Source organism: Triticum urartu, chromosome 7A (genome assembly GCF_056163025.1).
Source record: "Triticum urartu cultivar PI428250 chromosome 7A, HENAU_Tu73, whole genome shotgun sequence".
Lineage (NCBI taxonomy): Eukaryota > Viridiplantae > Streptophyta > Magnoliopsida > Poales > Poaceae > Triticum > Triticum urartu.
This window is the reverse complement of record NC_141879.1, coordinates 601,284,591-601,303,841: the sequence shown is the minus strand read 5'-3', so window position 1 is coordinate 601,303,841 and position 19,251 is coordinate 601,284,591. Positions and strand designations below refer to the sequence as shown.

General features: G+C 45.2%; 2 protein-coding genes across 4 annotated transcripts; both read right to left on the bottom strand.

Moving 5' to 3' along the window:
• Nucleotides 1-251: 251 nt before the first annotated feature.
• Nucleotides 252-6,390, bottom strand: LOC125520618 (ATP-citrate synthase beta chain protein 1-like). Of its 3 annotated transcripts, none has more exons than XM_048685579.2 (17): nucleotides 6,234-6,390; nucleotides 4,549-4,660; nucleotides 4,356-4,458; nucleotides 4,149-4,214; nucleotides 3,939-4,062; nucleotides 3,556-3,690; nucleotides 3,160-3,220; nucleotides 2,995-3,071; nucleotides 2,457-2,612; nucleotides 2,230-2,358; nucleotides 2,015-2,147; nucleotides 1,786-1,913; nucleotides 1,540-1,645; nucleotides 1,380-1,456; nucleotides 1,211-1,281; nucleotides 793-1,077; nucleotides 252-699 (listed from the first exon to the last, which is right to left on the bottom strand). In XM_048685579.2, exons 2-17 carry the CDS (start codon nucleotides 4,646-4,648, stop codon nucleotides 624-626), a joined length of 1,827 nt encoding a protein of 608 aa, XP_048541536.2. In that variant the 5' UTR covers nucleotides 4,649-4,660; nucleotides 6,234-6,390; the 3' UTR covers nucleotides 252-623. The 3 variants fall into 3 exon arrangements, with proteins under 3 accessions (XP_048541536.2, XP_048541537.2, XP_048541538.2); XM_048685580.2 differs by lacking the exon at nucleotides 6,234-6,390 and adding an exon at nucleotides 5,750-5,902; XM_048685581.2 differs by lacking the exon at nucleotides 6,234-6,390 and adding an exon at nucleotides 5,545-5,695.
• A 12,050-nt stretch (nucleotides 6,391-18,440) lies between these two features.
• Nucleotides 18,441-19,231, bottom strand: LOC125522612 (uncharacterized). Its single transcript, XM_048687655.2, has one exon. The coding sequence runs from the start codon at nucleotides 19,177-19,179 to the stop codon at nucleotides 18,613-18,615; it is 567 nt and encodes a 188-aa protein (XP_048543612.1). The 5' UTR covers nucleotides 19,180-19,231; the 3' UTR covers nucleotides 18,441-18,612.
• Between the last annotated feature and the right edge of the window lie 20 nt (nucleotides 19,232-19,251).

Below are 19,251 nucleotides of genomic sequence, written 5' to 3'. Positions count from 1 at the left end.
TATAACAAACACAACGATCAAAGAAGAAAATGGCGCGGTAAAGCACGCACATGCTTCTAGTGCAGCTTGGTAGCGGCAGTGACTGGTGCTGTGCATCAGCACAAGAGACATATCAAACACAGAAAAGATTTTAAATGGATACCATTATATGGTACTCCTTCGGTCTCACAATATAAGATCGTTTTTCAAGCTAATATATGGTAGCCATGACGGGGAGGGCATGCCAATAAGTTTGGGATCGATCGGTCGCCTAGAGCTCGAAGCAGCAACACATGCATATTTTATCACCATAAAATTGACAATGTAGATATTTCAGAGTTTTGTGATGGGGAACTAGAATCACAACCATTACAATATTCCCCAAATGTCTGAACTAAATTTGACAGCCACTTAATTGATGATAACATGAAACAACTATCAAGTATCCTTTCAAATATCTGATGCCCTAATGCTTTCATGCTTGAATGAAGAAAAAATGAAACAAACTTTCATCTGTAACGGTCTTGTATCCCTCCTCGCCTAGTTCCATCAACAGTAAGAATTTTGAATTCTACTCATTTGGTGTAGTTATGCTCGATTTTATTTTTATGGTGTACACACAGGTGGAAGACCAATACGGTGCCTCATTTGGTGTAGAGGACATCCTCCCAAGGGTGACGGTACAGTGGTTGCTTGAGCCTCTTCTGGTCAAAGGTGTGCCTGTGAATCCAAGAAGCAGATTGGAAATGTTTAAAAAAATGTAACTAGGGTAGCAATAGTTAGATTTCATCATTATAAAAGAGCGAGACTTACCCAATTAGGCCAATTGAACGTGCAAGCACAAAGAGTCCATTAAGATACCCAATCTCTATAATCTCGTCAATCTCTTGCTTGCTGAACATTCCACTCCCAGAAAGAAGATCCAAGAAAAGAGAGCCGATCGCGCCATCAACATTCATAACCAAATTGTTGGCCTTTGACAGGGTGTAGGTCTCAACCTGAACAGCGTACTCCATGTACTTGACTGAAGGGAAGTGTGCATGAGCATATTTCTGTAAAAGCTGCACTCGCTTGTCCCTGTTGTCTCTGCTTTTGATCCTAATAAAGACATGCAAGTGAAATTTCAGAAAAGACAACAACATAACTCAGAGGTTGTACATTAAAAACAATCAACTTGTCTCAAATCCATTTTCAGGTGCAAGTTTATTATGATGTCATGGGGGCATTATACCTGTGACCAATCCCAGGGACACGGATTCCCTTCTTTTTCATGCCCTCAACAAATTCATAAGGCGTAAGACCCTAGAATCAGTTGATGTAGTTTATAAGATCAACTAAGGAACACATGAAAACCGGAGCTGGATAAAAAAAACAAAGGGATATGAAATAAGATGGCCCACCCTATCATATGCATCTTTGAAGTACCGAGCGGCGTCATCAATTGCACCACCAAATCGGGGGCCAATTGTCAACAATCCTGTGTTATTCCAACCATAAGTCTCAGTATACTGTTGTGTACATAATGGTACAGGTTCGCATGCATCAATTAGACAAGCTCACCAGATACCAAGCTGGAAACAAGGTCCTTTCCAGCCCTAGCAGTAACTATAGAATTGTGAGCACCGGATACACAAGGACCATGATCAGCACAAAGCATGACGCATATCTGTCAGACATATGAAGAAACCTTATTAGGACCAAGTGAACTCTAGATATAGAAGGGGGAAAGGTACAAAATTATCACAGCATGTTAGAGCTTTTGTAGGGAAGATAGACTATCCATGTTACATTTAACCCACAAATTACCTCAATAAATTGAGTACAATAACGAGGAAGGCTACGCTTGAACCACAAAAGAGAAATAACATCACCAACTCCATAACCCCTTTCAATAATTGTAGACATGGGCACACCAGCGTAGCAAGGTTCCTCACCTGCATCATACATATGCACATTTATTGTATTCGGGGAGAGAAAGCGGGGCAAAGGACAATTATCAAGCATATGTAGGATAACATGTTGACACCAATCTGACCTCTATCATCAGAGATAGTGGAGATAATGTGCGTGGGAGCTCGGACCTTCCCACTTTTAATGGCAGTGTTAAGATCCTCAGGAATTAGGGGAGGTGTAACCTCAGGGACAGGAGGAATATTTCCTTCCTCAACCTGCAAAAATATATATAACCCCATTGGTTCCCACTGAACATTCCCCAAAAAATACTTGCAAAAGACATCAGCCGTGATGTACCAGCTTCTCAAATGTCTCCTTAATCACACTTTCAAGAGCTTCAAATGAAGTAGGGACAACTGCCCCAGCATCCCTTAGTGCCTGATTCTTAGCTTGTGCGGATTCCAACTCACCACCGCTCTTTGCACCCTGTTATGATATCAAAATTAATAAATGAACCACATCTGTGCATACTGACTGTATTGTTCAGCTCACCAGAAAAGAGCACCAATTTGTTTACAACTTACAGCATGGCCAAACTGGACCTCAGATTTGAATAGACGTGCGCATGTCCCACTAACCCAAGCAACAACAGGTTTCTGAACCTTTCCTTGTTTCAAGGCTTCGACGAGCGAATACTCATCACTTCCTCCAAGCTCTCCAAGAACAACCATCATTTTAACCTAAAGCCAACAAATGAGATGTTGATACACCAGTGATCAGAATCCAGACTTGGGTTGCAAATAATGCAGGAATGGAATTATCGTGAAAGCATACTTGTGCGCCAAACAACCATTTTGTCCTAAAAATGTAAATGGGAGTGGATACAAAGACAATAGAGATACACCAAAGTTATGGTAAAGGAGTAGCCTCTGAAAATTAGAAGACAAAAAGGATGTGATAAAGGAACATGTAACAGTGACATCCTGTGGGTGTCCAATCATGCCAGAGAAGAAAAATATAACATTCGCAGGACACTTGTGCGACAAAGATGATGAATATTCATACACTACAGGAAGAAGGTTAACACTATCTGTTTCTATATAGAGATGTTAAGTGTCAAACCTGAGGTATGTTATTAAAACGCAGAATGTGATCTGAAAGAGTTGAGCCAGGGAAAACATCTCCCCCAATTGCAATTCCTGAATGTGTTAAGAAAAAGTTAGCATGGGTGCTTTATTCATGTGAATCAGGGAATGTGACATTTACATTTATTCACAAACAAGGTACCTTCATAAATACCATCAGTCACTCTTGCAATGGTGTTGTACAGCTCATTTGACATGCCACCCTATTGAAGTAATGGAAGTTCAGTTTGTAATGAATATTCAAAATATACAGCTGAGAATATATGCTTATCAGTCGTCAAATTAAAGAAGTGGAGTTCTGGAATGAAAACAAAGGGAACGTCAGGAGCTCTCCACATTTTTCCCAATAAAAAGATAAAAGCTGAAGCATCATAATGCTGTTCTAAAGTTCTAAGGCTCCCCATATGTAAACAAAAAGTTGTCTTTACAGACACAATGGACAGTTCTTTTTATTCTGTTACTTTATTTATGGACATGAATCATACAGAAATACATGTGATGAAGGAAGTAAGTTTATTAACAACGAACTGAAGCATACCGATTTAGACACAAAACCAACTGATCCGGGCCTGTACAGCTTGCATTGAATTATGTTATCAATGGTTCCAGCAGTATCACCAATCTTGAAAGCACCAGCCTGAACTCCTCCAACTGTTGCAGGTCCAATGATGACCTACAAATAACACTAAATCACTTAGCAAAAATAAACAATAAACATGCAGGCCACTGTCAGCCTGCATTACCAGAAAAAGCAAATGCTCTCAAGCTCACAAGCCATCATTTAGTTTACAAATGTGTCTATAAGGATATACTCCTTCACTAATTAATATGAAATTGTCTTACTCTAAGCACTTTATGATGAAAACCGGTGATCACACCCAAACTTAAAAGCAGTAATTCCATGTAAAATATAATCCTTACCTTGTTGTTAGCACGTGCATAACTAATTAGCTGCTTTGCGTCTGACTCAGGAACTCCCTCTGCTATAATGGCTACAACTCGGAGAGTTGGCTGCTTCAAAGCTGACATTGAAGAGGCAGCCGCACTGCAGATTTAGAAAATACAGTGAAATTGTAGTTGCTCCAGATCATGCAGTATTTTCTCAGACAGACTATCAATGCTGTAACTAACCTCCGGAAGGATGCAAAGTTGATAAACACATCCGCAGTTGGGTGTGCATCGCAAGCAGCTTCAATTCTACAAAAGATACATGAATAGATAAATTGTTCATGCATGAATATTGAGCTAGCAAACTGCTAATGTAATATCCCTCCATCTGAAATAAGAACCACACTCTTGTTCAATCAAACAAGATAAATGAGGAAGCAGAGAGCTCACGTAGGATGAACTGGAATAGCAATTTCTTCTTGTCCAAAAAAAAGTTTCTGGAACCCATCAGAACCAGGATTGATGATTCCAGCAACAGAAGGTGTTTCTCTCCCTATCAGGCAGTGCAAGTTCAGTAAGAAAGAAGCAAAACAGAAACACTAAACAATCCTTTTAAACCAATGACGATAGGAAGAATATATACCACAGAGGAAGTCAAAATCAAGCATCCGCTGGATAGGAAGTTGCTTATAATTATAGAATAGCGCTTGGGTGGTTTTCGAGAAGATTTGACCTGTCGCCATGATTTACTTCCCCTGAAAATTAACAGGTATTAGGCTACGATAACCACAGTAATAGCTACTATTCAGAAAAGCATAAATCGTAAGCCCCCTACCCTACTAGTCGGCAAAGTACCAGAATAGAATGGAAGAAATGTTGATATGATATGTCAAGCATAAGCCCAGCATCCAACATGATAACTGGACAAAAACTACAAAAATAAACACCTGGTGTAAAGTTCATATTCATGTCAAATTCACCCAAAAGTGACCAGGCACTGGGTCCATGTGACATTTGATTCCTAAAACCTAGTGCCAAATCACTGTTGTGAATACTGCCAAAACAGGACACTCCAAGAATCTATAGGATTAAATTGCTTGATCCCTATAAGTATACCATAGAAGGAGGCTGGCATCTGCACACTGCACCAGATCTCAAACACGATGCACCAGCATATTCAGTTCACTACTTCTGGCGACTAAATCAGGATCAAGTTGTCTGATCCTCAAAACCAATAGGATATAAAGTTGTTGAGAAAGACCTGAGAAGAAGCCCGGATCTCAAGCAAAGATGACGCACCAGCACATTTCATTCCACAATCGCCCAACTAGCTGCGTGTTAAATTATGTTCGCCCCTCCAAGAGAAGATTCGAATCCACAGTAAAAACTATAGTAGTATACTAAGCCTCCGTTTGCACCAAGATCCCTGAAGATCAATTTTTATAGCGGCAACTAAAAAAGAACCTTAACGCCTGGACCTGGGCTAAGCAAATGGATCTGCGCGAGAGTCCCAAACCGACAAAACACACAGGACAAGGCAGCAACCCGTCAAATACGAAACAAAGCTCGCGCCGCAGGGGGGCATTTCTCGGTCGAATTCGGATCAAACGCAGCAAGCAAGCAGGCAACCCATTCCCACCCAAAATTTGAGATACGAGGCGCGAGATCCCCACGAGACACCACGGGATCCCGCCGGCCGCGCGGCAGATCCGCGGCGCACCCGCACGGCCCGACCCACCAACTGTTCGACGAAACGCCGCAGAGAGCAGAGTGCTAGAGGAGGCAGTGCGTAGGGGTGGGTGCATTCATGTGTGAGCGAGCACGGTTGGCAGCGGCGGGCGAACCTTCCGAGGCGAGGCGGAGCTGGGCGGGGGCGGGATTGCTCCGGGAGTAGAATTGATTTGGGTCTCGCTCGGCCGGGCAGGAGAGGTAGAATAGAAGGATTTATAGTGGCGGGAAGCAGATGGGGAGTAGGCGTGCAGGTAGTTGGCTGTTGTGGTGGCGCGCACATGGGCCTCCGGGTCTGTGGCAACTACCTCGAATGATGGATGGTTGCGGGAATCCGTCGCAATCTATCTATACTTCAGTCAGATTTCGTCCAGGAGTAGTATGAAATATGAGTATTTGGATCAGTGGGAATACTCAGCCATCGAATCCAACGCGAGACACCACGGGATCCCGCCAGCCGCGGCGTCCACTGCGGCGCCCGGAGGACACCCACACCCGACCCACCAGCTGTTCGACCAAACGCCGCAGAGGGCAGCAACAGCACAAGACTTGCCAGAGGGAGTGGGTGAGCAGAGCAGAGCACGGTTGGCGGCGGCGAACCTTTCGAGGCGAGGCGAGGCGGCGGCCGGAATTGCTCCGGGACGGAAACTGATTTTTTGGGGCCTCTGCTCGGGGAAGACGGGGCTGAGGGGGCAAGACAGGGCGGGCGCAGGGATTTATGCGCGCGGGAAGGTGGGAAGTAGGCGGCGGCGGACCGCACGCGCCATCTACCCCCGACGCCGTCAGGTACGGATAATTAAACGTGACATTAGAGCATCTCCAATAGAAAGAAGATGACGTATGTGTAAAAATACCCAACTTTTGCATTTTCGGGGCAAAAAACATCTCTCCAACAACAGATAGTGTAGATGAAAAAAAAGTTACATTCTCTGTCTCCTGAAGACGTAAACTACAACACTTTGCGGTGCAAATTTGCATCTCCACCTATAAAAGATGTAACAACGCGACCGTCCGCCAACTGCCCAGCTGTTGTTTCTTTTCCTTCCGCGTGACCAGCTGCCACCCACACGACTCCATTCACTTTCGGACAACACCGAATTGAAGCCTCTTCGGCGGCTGTGGCCGGCCTAAAACGCCTTCCCTGGCGATGGGCTAGGCTTCTTCCTAGCCTAGACCCCCCGCCGGAGTTAGTGGAGGTGCGCCACTCCGCCTGCCCGTCGGTCACGAGGTGTTGTCCTCTCTTCCGTCCGTTCAAAGCCGCCTGCCGGCCGCCCCGAGCTCCCGATTTCTTCTCCGCCAACCCGCAGTCGTCCGATTTCGTCCATCCTGCAAGCAAGGTATTTGACGAAATTCCTGAAGGTAAAAAATGATGAAACTTCATGATTTATTTGTTGGGGTTATAGAGTTAGTTTGACGGTGATTTTCCGCATTGCAGACGAGCTCGTGTGACTCCTCTTTCATGGACGATTCCTCGTCGGATGAGGAATTTGATTTGAACGAAGAAGAGGACATTGCTATGCTAGTGGCGATGCACGAGGGGAAGAAGCCGAAGCATGGTGGTTCCGTGTATGGCCGTGCGTTCATTCAGATAGAACGGGTGGAGGCGCACAAGACGTTGATGCACAACTATTTCAGTTCACCACCCATTTTTTCGGAGAGGTACTTCCGACGCCGGTTCAGAATGTCTAAAGACTTGTTCATCCACATTTGCAATTCTGTGAAGCAGCGTGATCGATCCTTCGAGCAAAGGAGGAATTGTGCAAGGTTGGTTGGACATAGCACCGAACAGAAGGTCACTGCCGCATTGCGCATGATGGCCTATGGTGTTCCGACAGACTACATTGATGACAACTTGGTGATGGCAGAGAGCACTTCTATGTTCTATGTCAAACAGTTTGCAAAGACAGTGGTAGAAGTGTTTGGTCCAGAGTACTTGAGAGCTCCCAATGCTCAGGACACTCAGAGGCTGTTGGAGATGAACAAAGATCGTGGGTTTTCAGGTATGCTAGGGTCTGTCGATTGCATACATTGGAAATGGAAAAATTGCCCCAAGAGCATGGCATGGACAGTTCGAGGGTCGTGGGAGGGATGCCACTATCATTTTTGAGGCCGTTGCCGATCGAGAAACATGGATTTGGCATTCATATCTTGCGATGCCTGAATCTTGCAATGACATCAACGTGCTCCATCGGTCACCTCTTTTTGCCAAGTTAGCAAATGGAGAAGCGCCACTGGTGAAAGGATCGATATGGTTGACTAGAGGAGGGGGGTGAATGGGCAACTACCAATTTTTAACTTTTCTTAACAAATTAGGCTTAGCAACAAATCGGTTGTCTAGATGTGCAACTAGGTGAGCAACATATATGATGCTAGCAACAATAACAACACAAACAAGCAAAAGATACAACACAAGTAAAGCTTGCACAAAGTAAAGGGAAGCAGTAATCACAAGTGGAACCGGTGAAGACGAGGATGTGTTACCGAAGTTCCTTCCTTTTAGGGGGAAGTACGTCTCCGTTAGAGCGGTGTGGAGGCACAATGCTCCCCAAGAAGACACTAAGGCCATTGTATTCTCCTCACGCCCTCGCACAATACAATGTGTCGTGATTCCACTAGTGGTGCACTTGAAGGCGGCAACTAGACCTTTACAAACAAGGTTGGGACACACTGCACAACCGAATTGGAGGCTCCCAACAAGACCATGAAGCTTCACCACAATGGATTATGGCTCTGAGGTGACCTCAACCGTCTAGGGGTGCTCAAACACCCAAGAGTAACAAGATCTACAAGGGGTTAGTAGGGGGAATCAAATATCTCTTGGTGGAAGTGTAGATCTAGGCCTTCTCAAGCAATCCCTAAAGAATCAAAAAGTTTTATTGGCTAGGGAGAGAGATCGAGCAAGAATGAGCTTGTGAGCAACAATGAAGCTTGGGGGAAAAGAGGTGAGTCAACTAGAAGAAGATGCCCCCCTTTTATAGTGGGGGGGTGAATCTAACCGTTATGCACCCAAAGCACGTGCACAAGCGGTAGTACCGCTCTGGTGAGCGATACTTCCGCTGGCACAGAAGTTCTAGCCACTGCGTATGACTGAGCAGGTCAAGGAGGCGGTAGTGCCGCCGGAGCGGTACTACCGCTCCCACCAGCTAGTGCTGAGCAGTAGTCGAAACCAGCGGTAGTAAAGGAGGGCAGAACGGTAGTGTCGCCACGGGCGGTACTTCCCCGATGAACTACCCTCTACTTCTGCTCGAGAGACAGAACTATCCAGAAGCGAAAATTAAGCGGTACTCCGAGCGGCAGAAGAATGGCGGTAGTTCTGCCGAAGCGGTACTAGCGCGCTGCTGAGCGGTACTTCTGCTTAGCGGGCCTAGGTTCAGATAAACCCGCAGAGGTAGGGTGGCATACAGAGTCGCAGTACCGCCGGAGTGGTACTACCGCGTTGTACTATCGCTCTACTTCCGCTCATTTACAGAATGCTAAGGCTAAGCAGAAGTGAGTACGGTACTGACCAGCTGTAGTACCGCTGGAGCGGTACTGCCGCTGGAGCGGTACTTCCGCTGGAGCGGTACTTCCGCTTAAGTAGAGCTGGATAGCCTATGCGCTCTGTTACCAGGAAAGAAGGAGGGTGTAGAAAGACTGTATGTGTTGATTCCACCCAAACCTTTCTAACATGGACCCCCTCTTAATAGTATGGTGCTCCTACGACTCAAATCCACCGAAAATGAAACGCAAGAAAAACACCATCTTCTTAATAGCTCCGAGGGGTACGAATCGTCTTGTGCCAGATGATAGATTATCTAAAAAGCTCAATGCATACGATTAGTCCGCAAATGTATTGTCATCTATCACCAAAACCACCAAGGGAGAAATATGCCCTAACAATCTCCCCCTTTTTGGTGGATTGATGACAACACAGGATTTGCACAAGATATGGAGAGAGAGAGAATGAATGCAATCCCAAAGTCTACAAAATATAGGTGGGCTCTGATGACCCACAAGTATAGGGGATCAATTGTAGCTCTTTTTGATAAGTAAGAGTGTCGAACCCAACGAGGAGCAAAAGAAAATGACAAGTGGTTTTCAGCAAGGTAATGTCTGTAAGTGCTGAAATTGTAAGTAGCAGAGTAGTTTGATAGCAAGATAATTTGTAACGGGCAAGTAACGATAATAGTAGCAAAAGTGCAGGAAGATAGCCCAATCCTTTTGAGGCAAAGGACATGCCCAAATGGTTTCTTATGATAAGCAAAGCGTTCTTGAGGGTACACGGGATTTTCATCTAGTCACTTTCATCATGTTGGTTTGATTCGTGTTCGCTACTTTGATAATTTGATATGTGGGTGGGGCGGTGCTTAGGTGCTGTTCTTACTTGAACAAACCTCCTACTTATGATTAACCCTCCCGCAAGCATCCGTAAGTACGAGAAAAGTATTAAAAAAATTCTAACCATAACATTAAACTTTTGAATCCAATCGGTCTCTTATGGAATAGCGCATAAACTGGGGTTTAAACTTCTGTCACTCTCGCAACCCATCATCTAATTGCTACTCCATAATGCATCCCCTTAGGCCCAAATATGATGAAGTGTCATGTAGTCGACGTTCACATGACACTACTAAGGGAATCACAACAGACATACTATCAAAATATCAAACACATATCAAGTTCACATAATTACTTGCAACATGATTTCTCCCGTGACCTCAAGAACAAAAGTAACTACTCACAAATAATAATCATACTCAAGACCAGAGGGGTATTAAATAGCATATTGGATCTGAACATATAATCTTCCACCAAATAAACCATATAGTAATCAACTACAAGATGTAATCAACACTACTAGTCACCCACAAGCACCAATCTATAGTTCCGGTAACAAGATTAAACACAAGAGATGAACTAGGGTTTGAGATGAGATGGTGTTGTTGAAGATGTTGATGGAGATTGCTCTCCCCAAGATGGGAGAGTTGTTGGTGACGATGATGACGATGATTTCCTCCTCTGGAAGGGAAGTTTCCTCGGCGAAATCGCTCCGTCGGAGAGCAAAAGTGCTCCTGCCCAAGTTTCGCCTCGAAACGATGGCGCTCCGTCCCAAAAGTCCTCTCCTTATTTTTTCTAGGTCAAAATAACTTATATACCAGAAGATGGGCACCGAAGGTGGGCCTGGGTGAGCACAACCCACCAGGACGCGCCTGGGCTCCCTGGCGCGCCCAGGTGGGTTGTGCCCACCTGGTGGGCCTCCTCTGATACTTATTTGCTCCAATATTTTTCATATATTCTATAAAAATTCTTCATGAAGTTTTAGCTTGTTTGGAGTTGTGCAGAATAGGTAGCTTGACGTAGCTTTTTCAGGTCCAGATTTTCAGCTGCTGGAATTCTCCCTCTTTCTGTATACTTTGCATATTATGAGAGAAAAAGAATTATAATTACTCCAAAAACATTATTATGAATAAAAATATCATAAATAACAATAGGAAAACATGATGTAAAATGAACGTATCAACTCCCCCAAGTTTAGACCTCGCTTGTCCGCAAATAAAAACCGAAATCGAAAAACATGTCCACATGCTTAGAGAGAGGTGTCGATAAAAACAAAATACGGACATAGAAGCATCATGTTTATTATTATAACAGCAACAAACTTAAACAAAATACATATCTTTGTCATAAATAACAGTAAGTGATTACATACGGAGCAAAATAAGTGAATCTACACTTTAAAATGTCTAAAAACAAGTGAGTCTACATATATCCGTATGTTACAGTCCATTTGAAATGTCTAAAATGACTTATATTTAGAAACGAAGGGAGTAGATGGGTTGGCTATGACAATACTAATGTGACCGGAGGTCGTGAGTTCAAATCCGCCCACATGTAGTTTTTTTGCCTCCTCTTCTCTGTACTACCACCGGGCCGCCAGGATACAACACTCCTTCTATGGGCCTATTTTGGAGTGCGAGCAGACTGCTGGATGTGACCCAGACGGGATGAGTGAGCGTAGCAAGGCAACTTTACGTACAAATCTTTCAGTACGTTAGAAAAAATTAGTACCACCTCGGTAGAAGAAAAACCTCGTAGGGTGAACACATGAAAAATTAAGAGAAACACACCCTGCTTTATTAGTAAGTAGGTATAGATACAGATATAGATTCAAATTATAAAAACATAATGTACTTTTGTTACCTAGCGCTATTCTAGCCGCAGTGTATGACAGTGAGGCTAGTGGGGTTGGGTTGACCCAGTCAAAAGTTGACTAGTCAACGAATGAACAGTGCAGGGAACATGTGTCATTGGCTTAGACTTTTCTTAAAATTTGTTTTTCTTTAAACTAACAGTGGGTCCACATGTCATCTACTATTGGACTAATTAACTAGTACTACTAATTAGACTAACAAACTAAATTAGGAATGGGAACTTGGTGCTCTCGGGTACTCGCGCACCCTATATGCGTAATTTTTTTTTAGTAATTTAAAAAAAGTTTAAAAAATTCCAAATCTTGTTTGGAATCAAAGATGATCAGGTATTGTATTCGTATTAAAAGTTTGGACAAGAAATGATTCATATTAACTTCAGGGCAAAAAAAACAAATTTATGACGACAATATAGCGTGCATTGTACTTGTATGTAGCGTTTTTTTGCCAAATCTTCGACCCAGATGCAACGAAAGTCATTTTCTGAGGAATCTTTTTATATGACTACAATACTTTATCATGTTTGATACCGAGAAAGATTTAGATTTTTTTCAACTTTTTTCAAATTACTATTTTTTTATATATAGGGTGCGTTGGAATTCAGGTTCTCCTTTGTATTTTCCACTAAATTAGTCCCTAAACTAGTATTTGGGCCGGCCACACACAACATACATACGTTGCACGCACACAGCACACACACACGGCACGCAGGCAGTCGGCCATGGCCAGCCGCAAGGCTGAGCAGCAACGTAGCGGCAAGGCAGAGCATGCGAGCAGCGGTGGCGCTAGAGGCAGCAGCAGGTAAGCAACGAAATAAGTGTATATAACCCCCTGAACATTCACGTTTGGGCTACATCACCCCCTCAACTCAAAAACCAATCACTTGATCCCCTATACTTTGCAATATCAGATAAAACACCCCCTGAGATACTTTCAAGCTGGTATAGAGGATGGTTTCGCCGACATGGTGCGCTGACCCGGTTTAGTTGGTTGACTTATACTGCCACCTCGTGCAGTGATCCACATGTCAGTGTAGTAAAATGCTATTTCTTCCCAGGATCATCTGCCTCGCCAAGCACACTTATGGGAGTCCTTGCTCCGAGTGCATCGAACACCGGAAGTGGCAACGCGGAGTGCTCGTCGTCGCCGCTTGGCGCACAAGAGGCCGCCATGAGCCTCACCCATGCCACACGCACGGGAGGCCGCTATGAGCCTCACACTTGCCGCCGTCGCTTGACACACGGGAGGCCACCATGAGTCTCATCCTTGCCGCCGTACCTGGGCGCACGAGTGGCCGGCACTAGCCTAGCCCTCGTTGTTGTCGCTGGGCGCCCGGGAGGCGGCCACGAGCCTCGTGCTCGACGCCCGAGAGGCGGTCGCGAGCCCCGTCATCGTCCTCGTCACTTGACGCACGGCAGGAGGTGGCCACGAGCACGTCCACGCGCACGTTGCCGTCACTCTGTGCACGGGAGACCGCGATGAGAACACCCTCGCCGGAGCCGCTCGGTGCACGGGAGGCTGCTACACCTGCGTGCATTGGAGGTCAACGCCCGCGGGATGGATCGCTGGTCCTGGTAGCAGCCTGGTCTAGAGCGAGAGTGCTGGTAGTGGTGTGCCAAAGCTACGAGAAGTGACATGGCGCAAGGGTCGCACGTCTGTACACGAGCAGGTCGGCAAGGCATAAGTTTCGTGGTAGGCAAGGTGCTGCCAAGGTCCTTCACGGACAATCCGCCATGGTCAGTTTGCAGGTGAGGTCAGCTCACATGTGTAAGCAGCTAGCTGGCCAAGCGTGTAAGCAGTTAGCTAGATACTCCCTCCGTCCGAAAAAGCTTGCCCCAAGCTTATTGCTCAAATGAATGTATCTAGCACTAACTTGATGTTAGATACATTCATTTGAGGGACAAGCTTTTTTAAACGGAGGAAGTAGATGTTAATTGCACTAAACAACTAGCTTGCCGAGCGCACTGATCAAATTTGTACGTAGATGCTAGCTGCGACGCACAAGAAGAACACAGTGAGACTTTTCCGCATGGGCTCGCTGCCACATCAGCAAAACCATCGTCAAAACCCACTAATCAGGGTGCTAGGGGTGTTTTGTCCAGTATTGCAAAGTTTGGGGGATTAAGTAACTGGTTTTTGAGTTGAGGGGGTGAAGTAGCCCAAACGTGAAAGTTCAGGGGGTTATGTACACTTCTTTCCCAAAAGGTACCGGGAGCAGCAAAGCGAGCAGATAGCAGCGGCAGCAAGCAGGCTGCGGGCACGCGCAGGAGCACGGCCGGGCGAAGGCAAGCGCGGCCAGGGGAGCGGCCGGGAGCAGCGGCAGCGCCAATGGCAATAGCGCAACAGCAGCCAGTAGAGGCAGCAGGCAGCGGCCAAGCAGCAGTCGTGGGCGCGCCAGCGCGAGCAGACGCAGGGGAGCAGCAGCGAGAGCAGGCGCAGGGGAGCAGCAGCGCGGGTGCGCGCGGGGCGTGGCCACAGGCAGGAGCAGGCACCGGCGCGCGTACTCGGAAGCTCGAACGCGGCCATGGACGAGGACGACGGAAAACGGCGACGAATCAAAGGGGAAAGGGAGGGAATCGGCAAAGGAGCTCACGTTGATGCAGTGGGCGAGCTTGAGGAGGTCGGGGATGGACCGGAGCAGCGGCATCTGACGACGGACGACGGTGTACGCGAGGAAGACGACGGCTATGTCGGGCCAACGGGGCATCCTAGCTCGATCCCTTTGTCGAGGGTGAAGAAGACGACGACGATGGAGCCCCTGTACGGCTGGACGTATTCTCAAGCGCCTGGGAGGTCGTCGGCCGCGGCGACGTCGTGCTCGGTCCCCTCCAGAACGAGAAGAGGGGAGAGAGATGACCGCACGGCCACGGCCGGCGGATGGCCGCCATGCCCCCCTGCCACACTGTGGCGAGAGGAAGGGCTGAGGGGGTGACTAGGCCGGTTTTCCTAGACGGGCCAAGTGGCCTAGTAGTTTAGGTCTTTTATTTTTCATTTTTCCTTGTATTCTTTTCTGTTTTCTTATGTAGCTACTGTTTTGTATTTTCTTATTGCATCAAATTACTTTTGTAAAATGTGAAACTTGCAATATACTCTCTCCATTCCTAAATATAAGTCTTTGTAGAGATTCCACTATGAACCACATACGGATGTATATAGATGCATTTTAGAGTGTAGATTCACTCATTTTGCTCCGTATGTGGTCCATAGTGAAATCTCTCCAAAGACTTATATTTAGGAACGGAGGGAGTAATTAGTATGCATTATTTTTCACAGCCACAAAATGTTTGGCCCAAAAATAATTTATTAAATTTGAGTTTATTCTTAACTGGGATAAAAAGGTCATGTTGGTCCACTGTTTTAATATCTAGGGACATTTTTTATATTCTTAAATATGTTAATTCTCACATTACAATTATTTAGTGAATATTTGGAACCCATCGAACATTTTTTACTTGACAATTTGTAGAAATAATATTTTCACTTGTTTTTTGGAGTTTGAATTTGACCCCGGTTTTCACCAAGTGGCAAAATGGCTTAGTAAAACATGATGACATGGCATATTAGGTGAGGTTACTGTAGCTTGATTATCAGGGTGTTACATACATCACAGCTAGGGGACATATGCCCCCCACCCTACAAAAACTACAAAATAGGAAAACTTTATGGAGTAGACCTAGGAAGATATAGCTGTTGTGAACAATTTGTATTTGTATTGCGGTGAATCAATTGGATCATCTATTAGGATGAACACAATTTTTTTGAACACCCAATGTTAAATTCCTGAATCCGCCATTGTTTATGGTAATATCAATGCCCGTAGTTCATTCTTCCCTACAATAATTTTTGTTTTTATTTTATTTTCTTCTTGTTGTTCTTGCTTCTCTAGGACTCTTTTTTTGGTTTATTAAGTTTACTATTCTATGAATTCTCTATTTATTTTGCTATCATGTTTTACCTACGATGGCCACTAAGTCAAAAACGCTACTAGCTGCCTGTGTACTCTAAATATATGCAGTCTTGTGAGTTGGTTAGCCCATTAGTAAACATTTTACATGGATAAATGCCCAATTATTATAGCAGCAAGAGAACCTCAAAGGAAAATATAACAACAAAAAAATTATGGTCGTTAGATGTAAAACCAAAGGCTTGAGATTGCAATGATGTCATTTGCCGACTTTTGTTCTCAAATAAGAGGATGGCAGACCATTCACTCGATGTTGAGGAGCTCATGCTTGAACAAGGGTATGATGTTGTCGACAGGCTGAGGAAACGGTTGGAGCAGAAGATCAATTTGATGTTGGTCATTGCGTCTTTTATGGCGGCGTCGTCCTACCAAGCCGGCATGAGCCCCCCAAGAGGCTATTGGCAAGATGACACGGACGGGGTTTTCACCAAGTGGCAAAATGACTTAGTAAATCATGATGACATTGCATATTAGGGTGAGGTTACTGTTGCTTGATTATCTAGGTGTTACATACATCACGGCTAGGGGACATATGCCCCCACCCTACAAAAACTACAAAATAGGAAAACTTTATGGAGTAGACCTAGGAAGATATAGCTGCTAGTGAACAATTTGTATTTGTACGCGCGATGTGCACAACCTAGCCCAAGCAAGGGAGCGAAGAAAACATCACACGAAGAAAGGCGGTGATTTATTCTGGGGCCTTCCTTCCCACCCTGCACACGAAACGATTTTTTTCTATGCTTTTGCTAACTACGTACTCCCTCCGTTCTGACATATTACGGCCTCATATTCTTTGTTTAGCTGTATACTATACGGAAATCCAATTCGGCTCTTGGGAGTATATGCTCCTGCCCATCAAAAATGGTTTTTCCAAATGTAGAAAAAACTGAAAAAATAGATGTGATCATTGTCACACCATGACGCTACCTGCAAATGTTTAGGAGGAAAGCCTAAGTATTTTGATTTGTGCAAAAAAAAAAACAAGTCGAACGACAAATGTTGAGCATAATTGGTTTGATGCCAAAAGTTGGCATGCCAAATTATGGCAATTGCGAAATGTTGGCTAGAGATTGGTTGCTTGCCAATTTTCGCCGCCACTCTCACAAAACATTGTCAAATGTTAGCAACTTTGGATTTTGCCAAATGTCAGCTTGACAAATATTGGCAATGCCAAATGTTGATAGCAAACCAATTATGCCCGTTACCTCCAAATGTTACATTTTTTTACTGACGACCCACCGTCATTTCGTTTCGCATGAAAATTGGCAAGCACACTTGTTACATTAGCAAGAATATCTACAAAAAAAATTCAGAATTTTTAAATTTTATTTACTATCTATTTTGAATTTACTATTCATTAGGGAGCATATGCACCCAAGAGCCAAAAGGGCCTACTACTATACGGAAATCCAATAGAGTAAGGGGCTTGGTTTCCAGGTATTTAATCGTTTTCTGAAACACTTCATTTGTCGGTCTGATATCTCTACTCTTATAAAAACTGAGTTGGTGATGATGGTGTGCCTACCATCTTGCAATAGAGAAAATTCCTTATTTGACACTGTCTTAAAATCTGGTTCCTTATTTGACACTGGAAAAGTTTTTCTTCCCTATTTGACACTAGTCCTAAATTTTATTCCCTATACGACACTTCCGTTCATTTTGAGTCTAAATGACACCTGAAAAGATGATTTTGCCCCTCATGTGGTATGTGTGCGCGCGTGCATGTGCTGTTGCGTGTGTGGGTGCACGCGCACATGTGTGCTGCTGCTGCATGTGTGTGTGCATGTGTGCTGCTGCGTGTGTGTTTGCTACTGCGTGTGTACGTGCGTGTGTGTGTTGTTGCGTGCCTATGTGTTGCCTGTGTGTGTGCTGCTGCGTGTGTGTGTATGTGGGTGTGTGCTGCGTGCGTGTGTGTTGCTGCGTGTGTGTGTGTGTGCACGCGCGCGTGCGTGTGTGTTGGTGCATGTGTATGTGTTGATGCGTGTGTGCTTCTGCTTTCGCACTGATGCTGCGTGTGTGTGCTATTACCCTCCACACACATACCACATGAGGGGCAAAAGAATCTTTTCAGGTGTCATTTAGGCTTAAAATAGACGAAAATGTCATATAGGGAATAAAATTTAGAACTTGTGTCAAATAAAGAAGAAAAACTTTTCCAGTGTCAAATAAGGAAGCAGATTTTAAGATAGTGTCAGATAAGGAATTTTCTCCTTGCAATATAGACCGTTCGATCTATATCTGACGGATAGAAAGCAAACTATGGAAATTTTGCAAAAAGATACCCGCACCTCTCTCCACATTTGCAGATAAGGTCTTTCCTCATTCGTCTTTATCTCCCACAACCTTATTGGTGAGCAATTAAAAAAGGAAGCCTTTGGAACAATCTGGCATGGTGACCGCTGCCGGTGTCGTCCATCCCCATGCCTTCGCTCAGCCCGACCACCAATCACCATCATGCCCCACTCCTCACCTTATCTCTCCTCTTTCTCGAGATATCATTAGTTTTTACACATGGAATTACTCTCGCATGGGTCAATCACAATAGGTGTTTTGTAAAAAAAATGCGTCTTGATGTTCCATGCAATGCACGGGGCATCTTGCTAGTACAGAGACAAGAAACATGAATTGAAATTCCGAGGTAGCGAAGAGTAATAACACAAGTTGATGGGGCCCTTTATTGATTCATCCATACTAGTATACATGAAAAAGCATACAAGAACTTAAACGCCGCAAACTAACGGAGCCACAAGGTGCAAACAGAAAGAAAGAAAAAACATGAAATTCTGGGCTCCATCTTCAGATCTATCACATAAATAGAGATAACTTAAGGGTATGCACCAGCATTACCGCTGCCACCTCCCGTGCCGCCACCGCTGCCGCCGTTCTGACCAGTTCCTGTGCCTCCACCGTTACCGTTAGCATTCGCATTCGCATATGGGTACCAGCCACCACTTGCCGCGCTAGAGCCAGAACCAGCACCACCACCGGCTCCGTAACCGCTGGAACCAGGGCCCGCTGCCTGTCCGCCGCCGCTGCCGGCACCATTACCGCCTGCATAAGAATCACCACCATAACTATATCTTCCGTCGCTCGTATAGCTAGAGCTTGAGCCGTCGCCGGACCCAGCGCCATGTCCGGTGCCACCATCCTGCGACGCACCACCCCCGCTACCGCCCCCTCCCGCATTTGCATGGGCTCCACTACTACCACTATAGGCATTCCCATTGCCACTCCCAGTCCCTCCACCGCTGCCGTTCACAGTGCCACCACCATTCCCCACTCCCGAGCCTGTCCCCGTTGAGCTGGCGTATCTAACTACCCTAGTGGCGCTGGCTAACCCAATGCTCAGTAGCACAACCAAGCTAAGTGACACAAGCTTAATGGCAGCCATTGTGAGAGTGTAGCCAACTGCTAGATGAGATTGGTTGATGGTAGACCATGGAAATGCATGGGTATTTATAGC

Coding starts and splice junctions, on each gene's coding strand:
- LOC125522612 (XM_048687655.2), bottom strand. CDS start 19,179: ATGGCTGCCATTAAGCTTGTGTCACTTAGCTTGGTTGTGCTACTGAGC.
- LOC125520618 (XM_048685579.2), bottom strand. CDS start 4,648: ATGGCGACAGGTCAAATCTTCTCGAAAACCACCCAAGCGCTATTCTAT. Junction 2,613..2,994: donor GTTTTAATAACATACCTCAG/GTTTGACACTTA, acceptor TGTTGGCTTTAG/GTTAAAATGATGGTTGTTCT. Junction 1,078..1,210: donor GTCCCTGGGATTGGTCACAG/GTATAATGCCCC, acceptor TGTCTTTATTAG/GATCAAAAGCAGAGACAACA.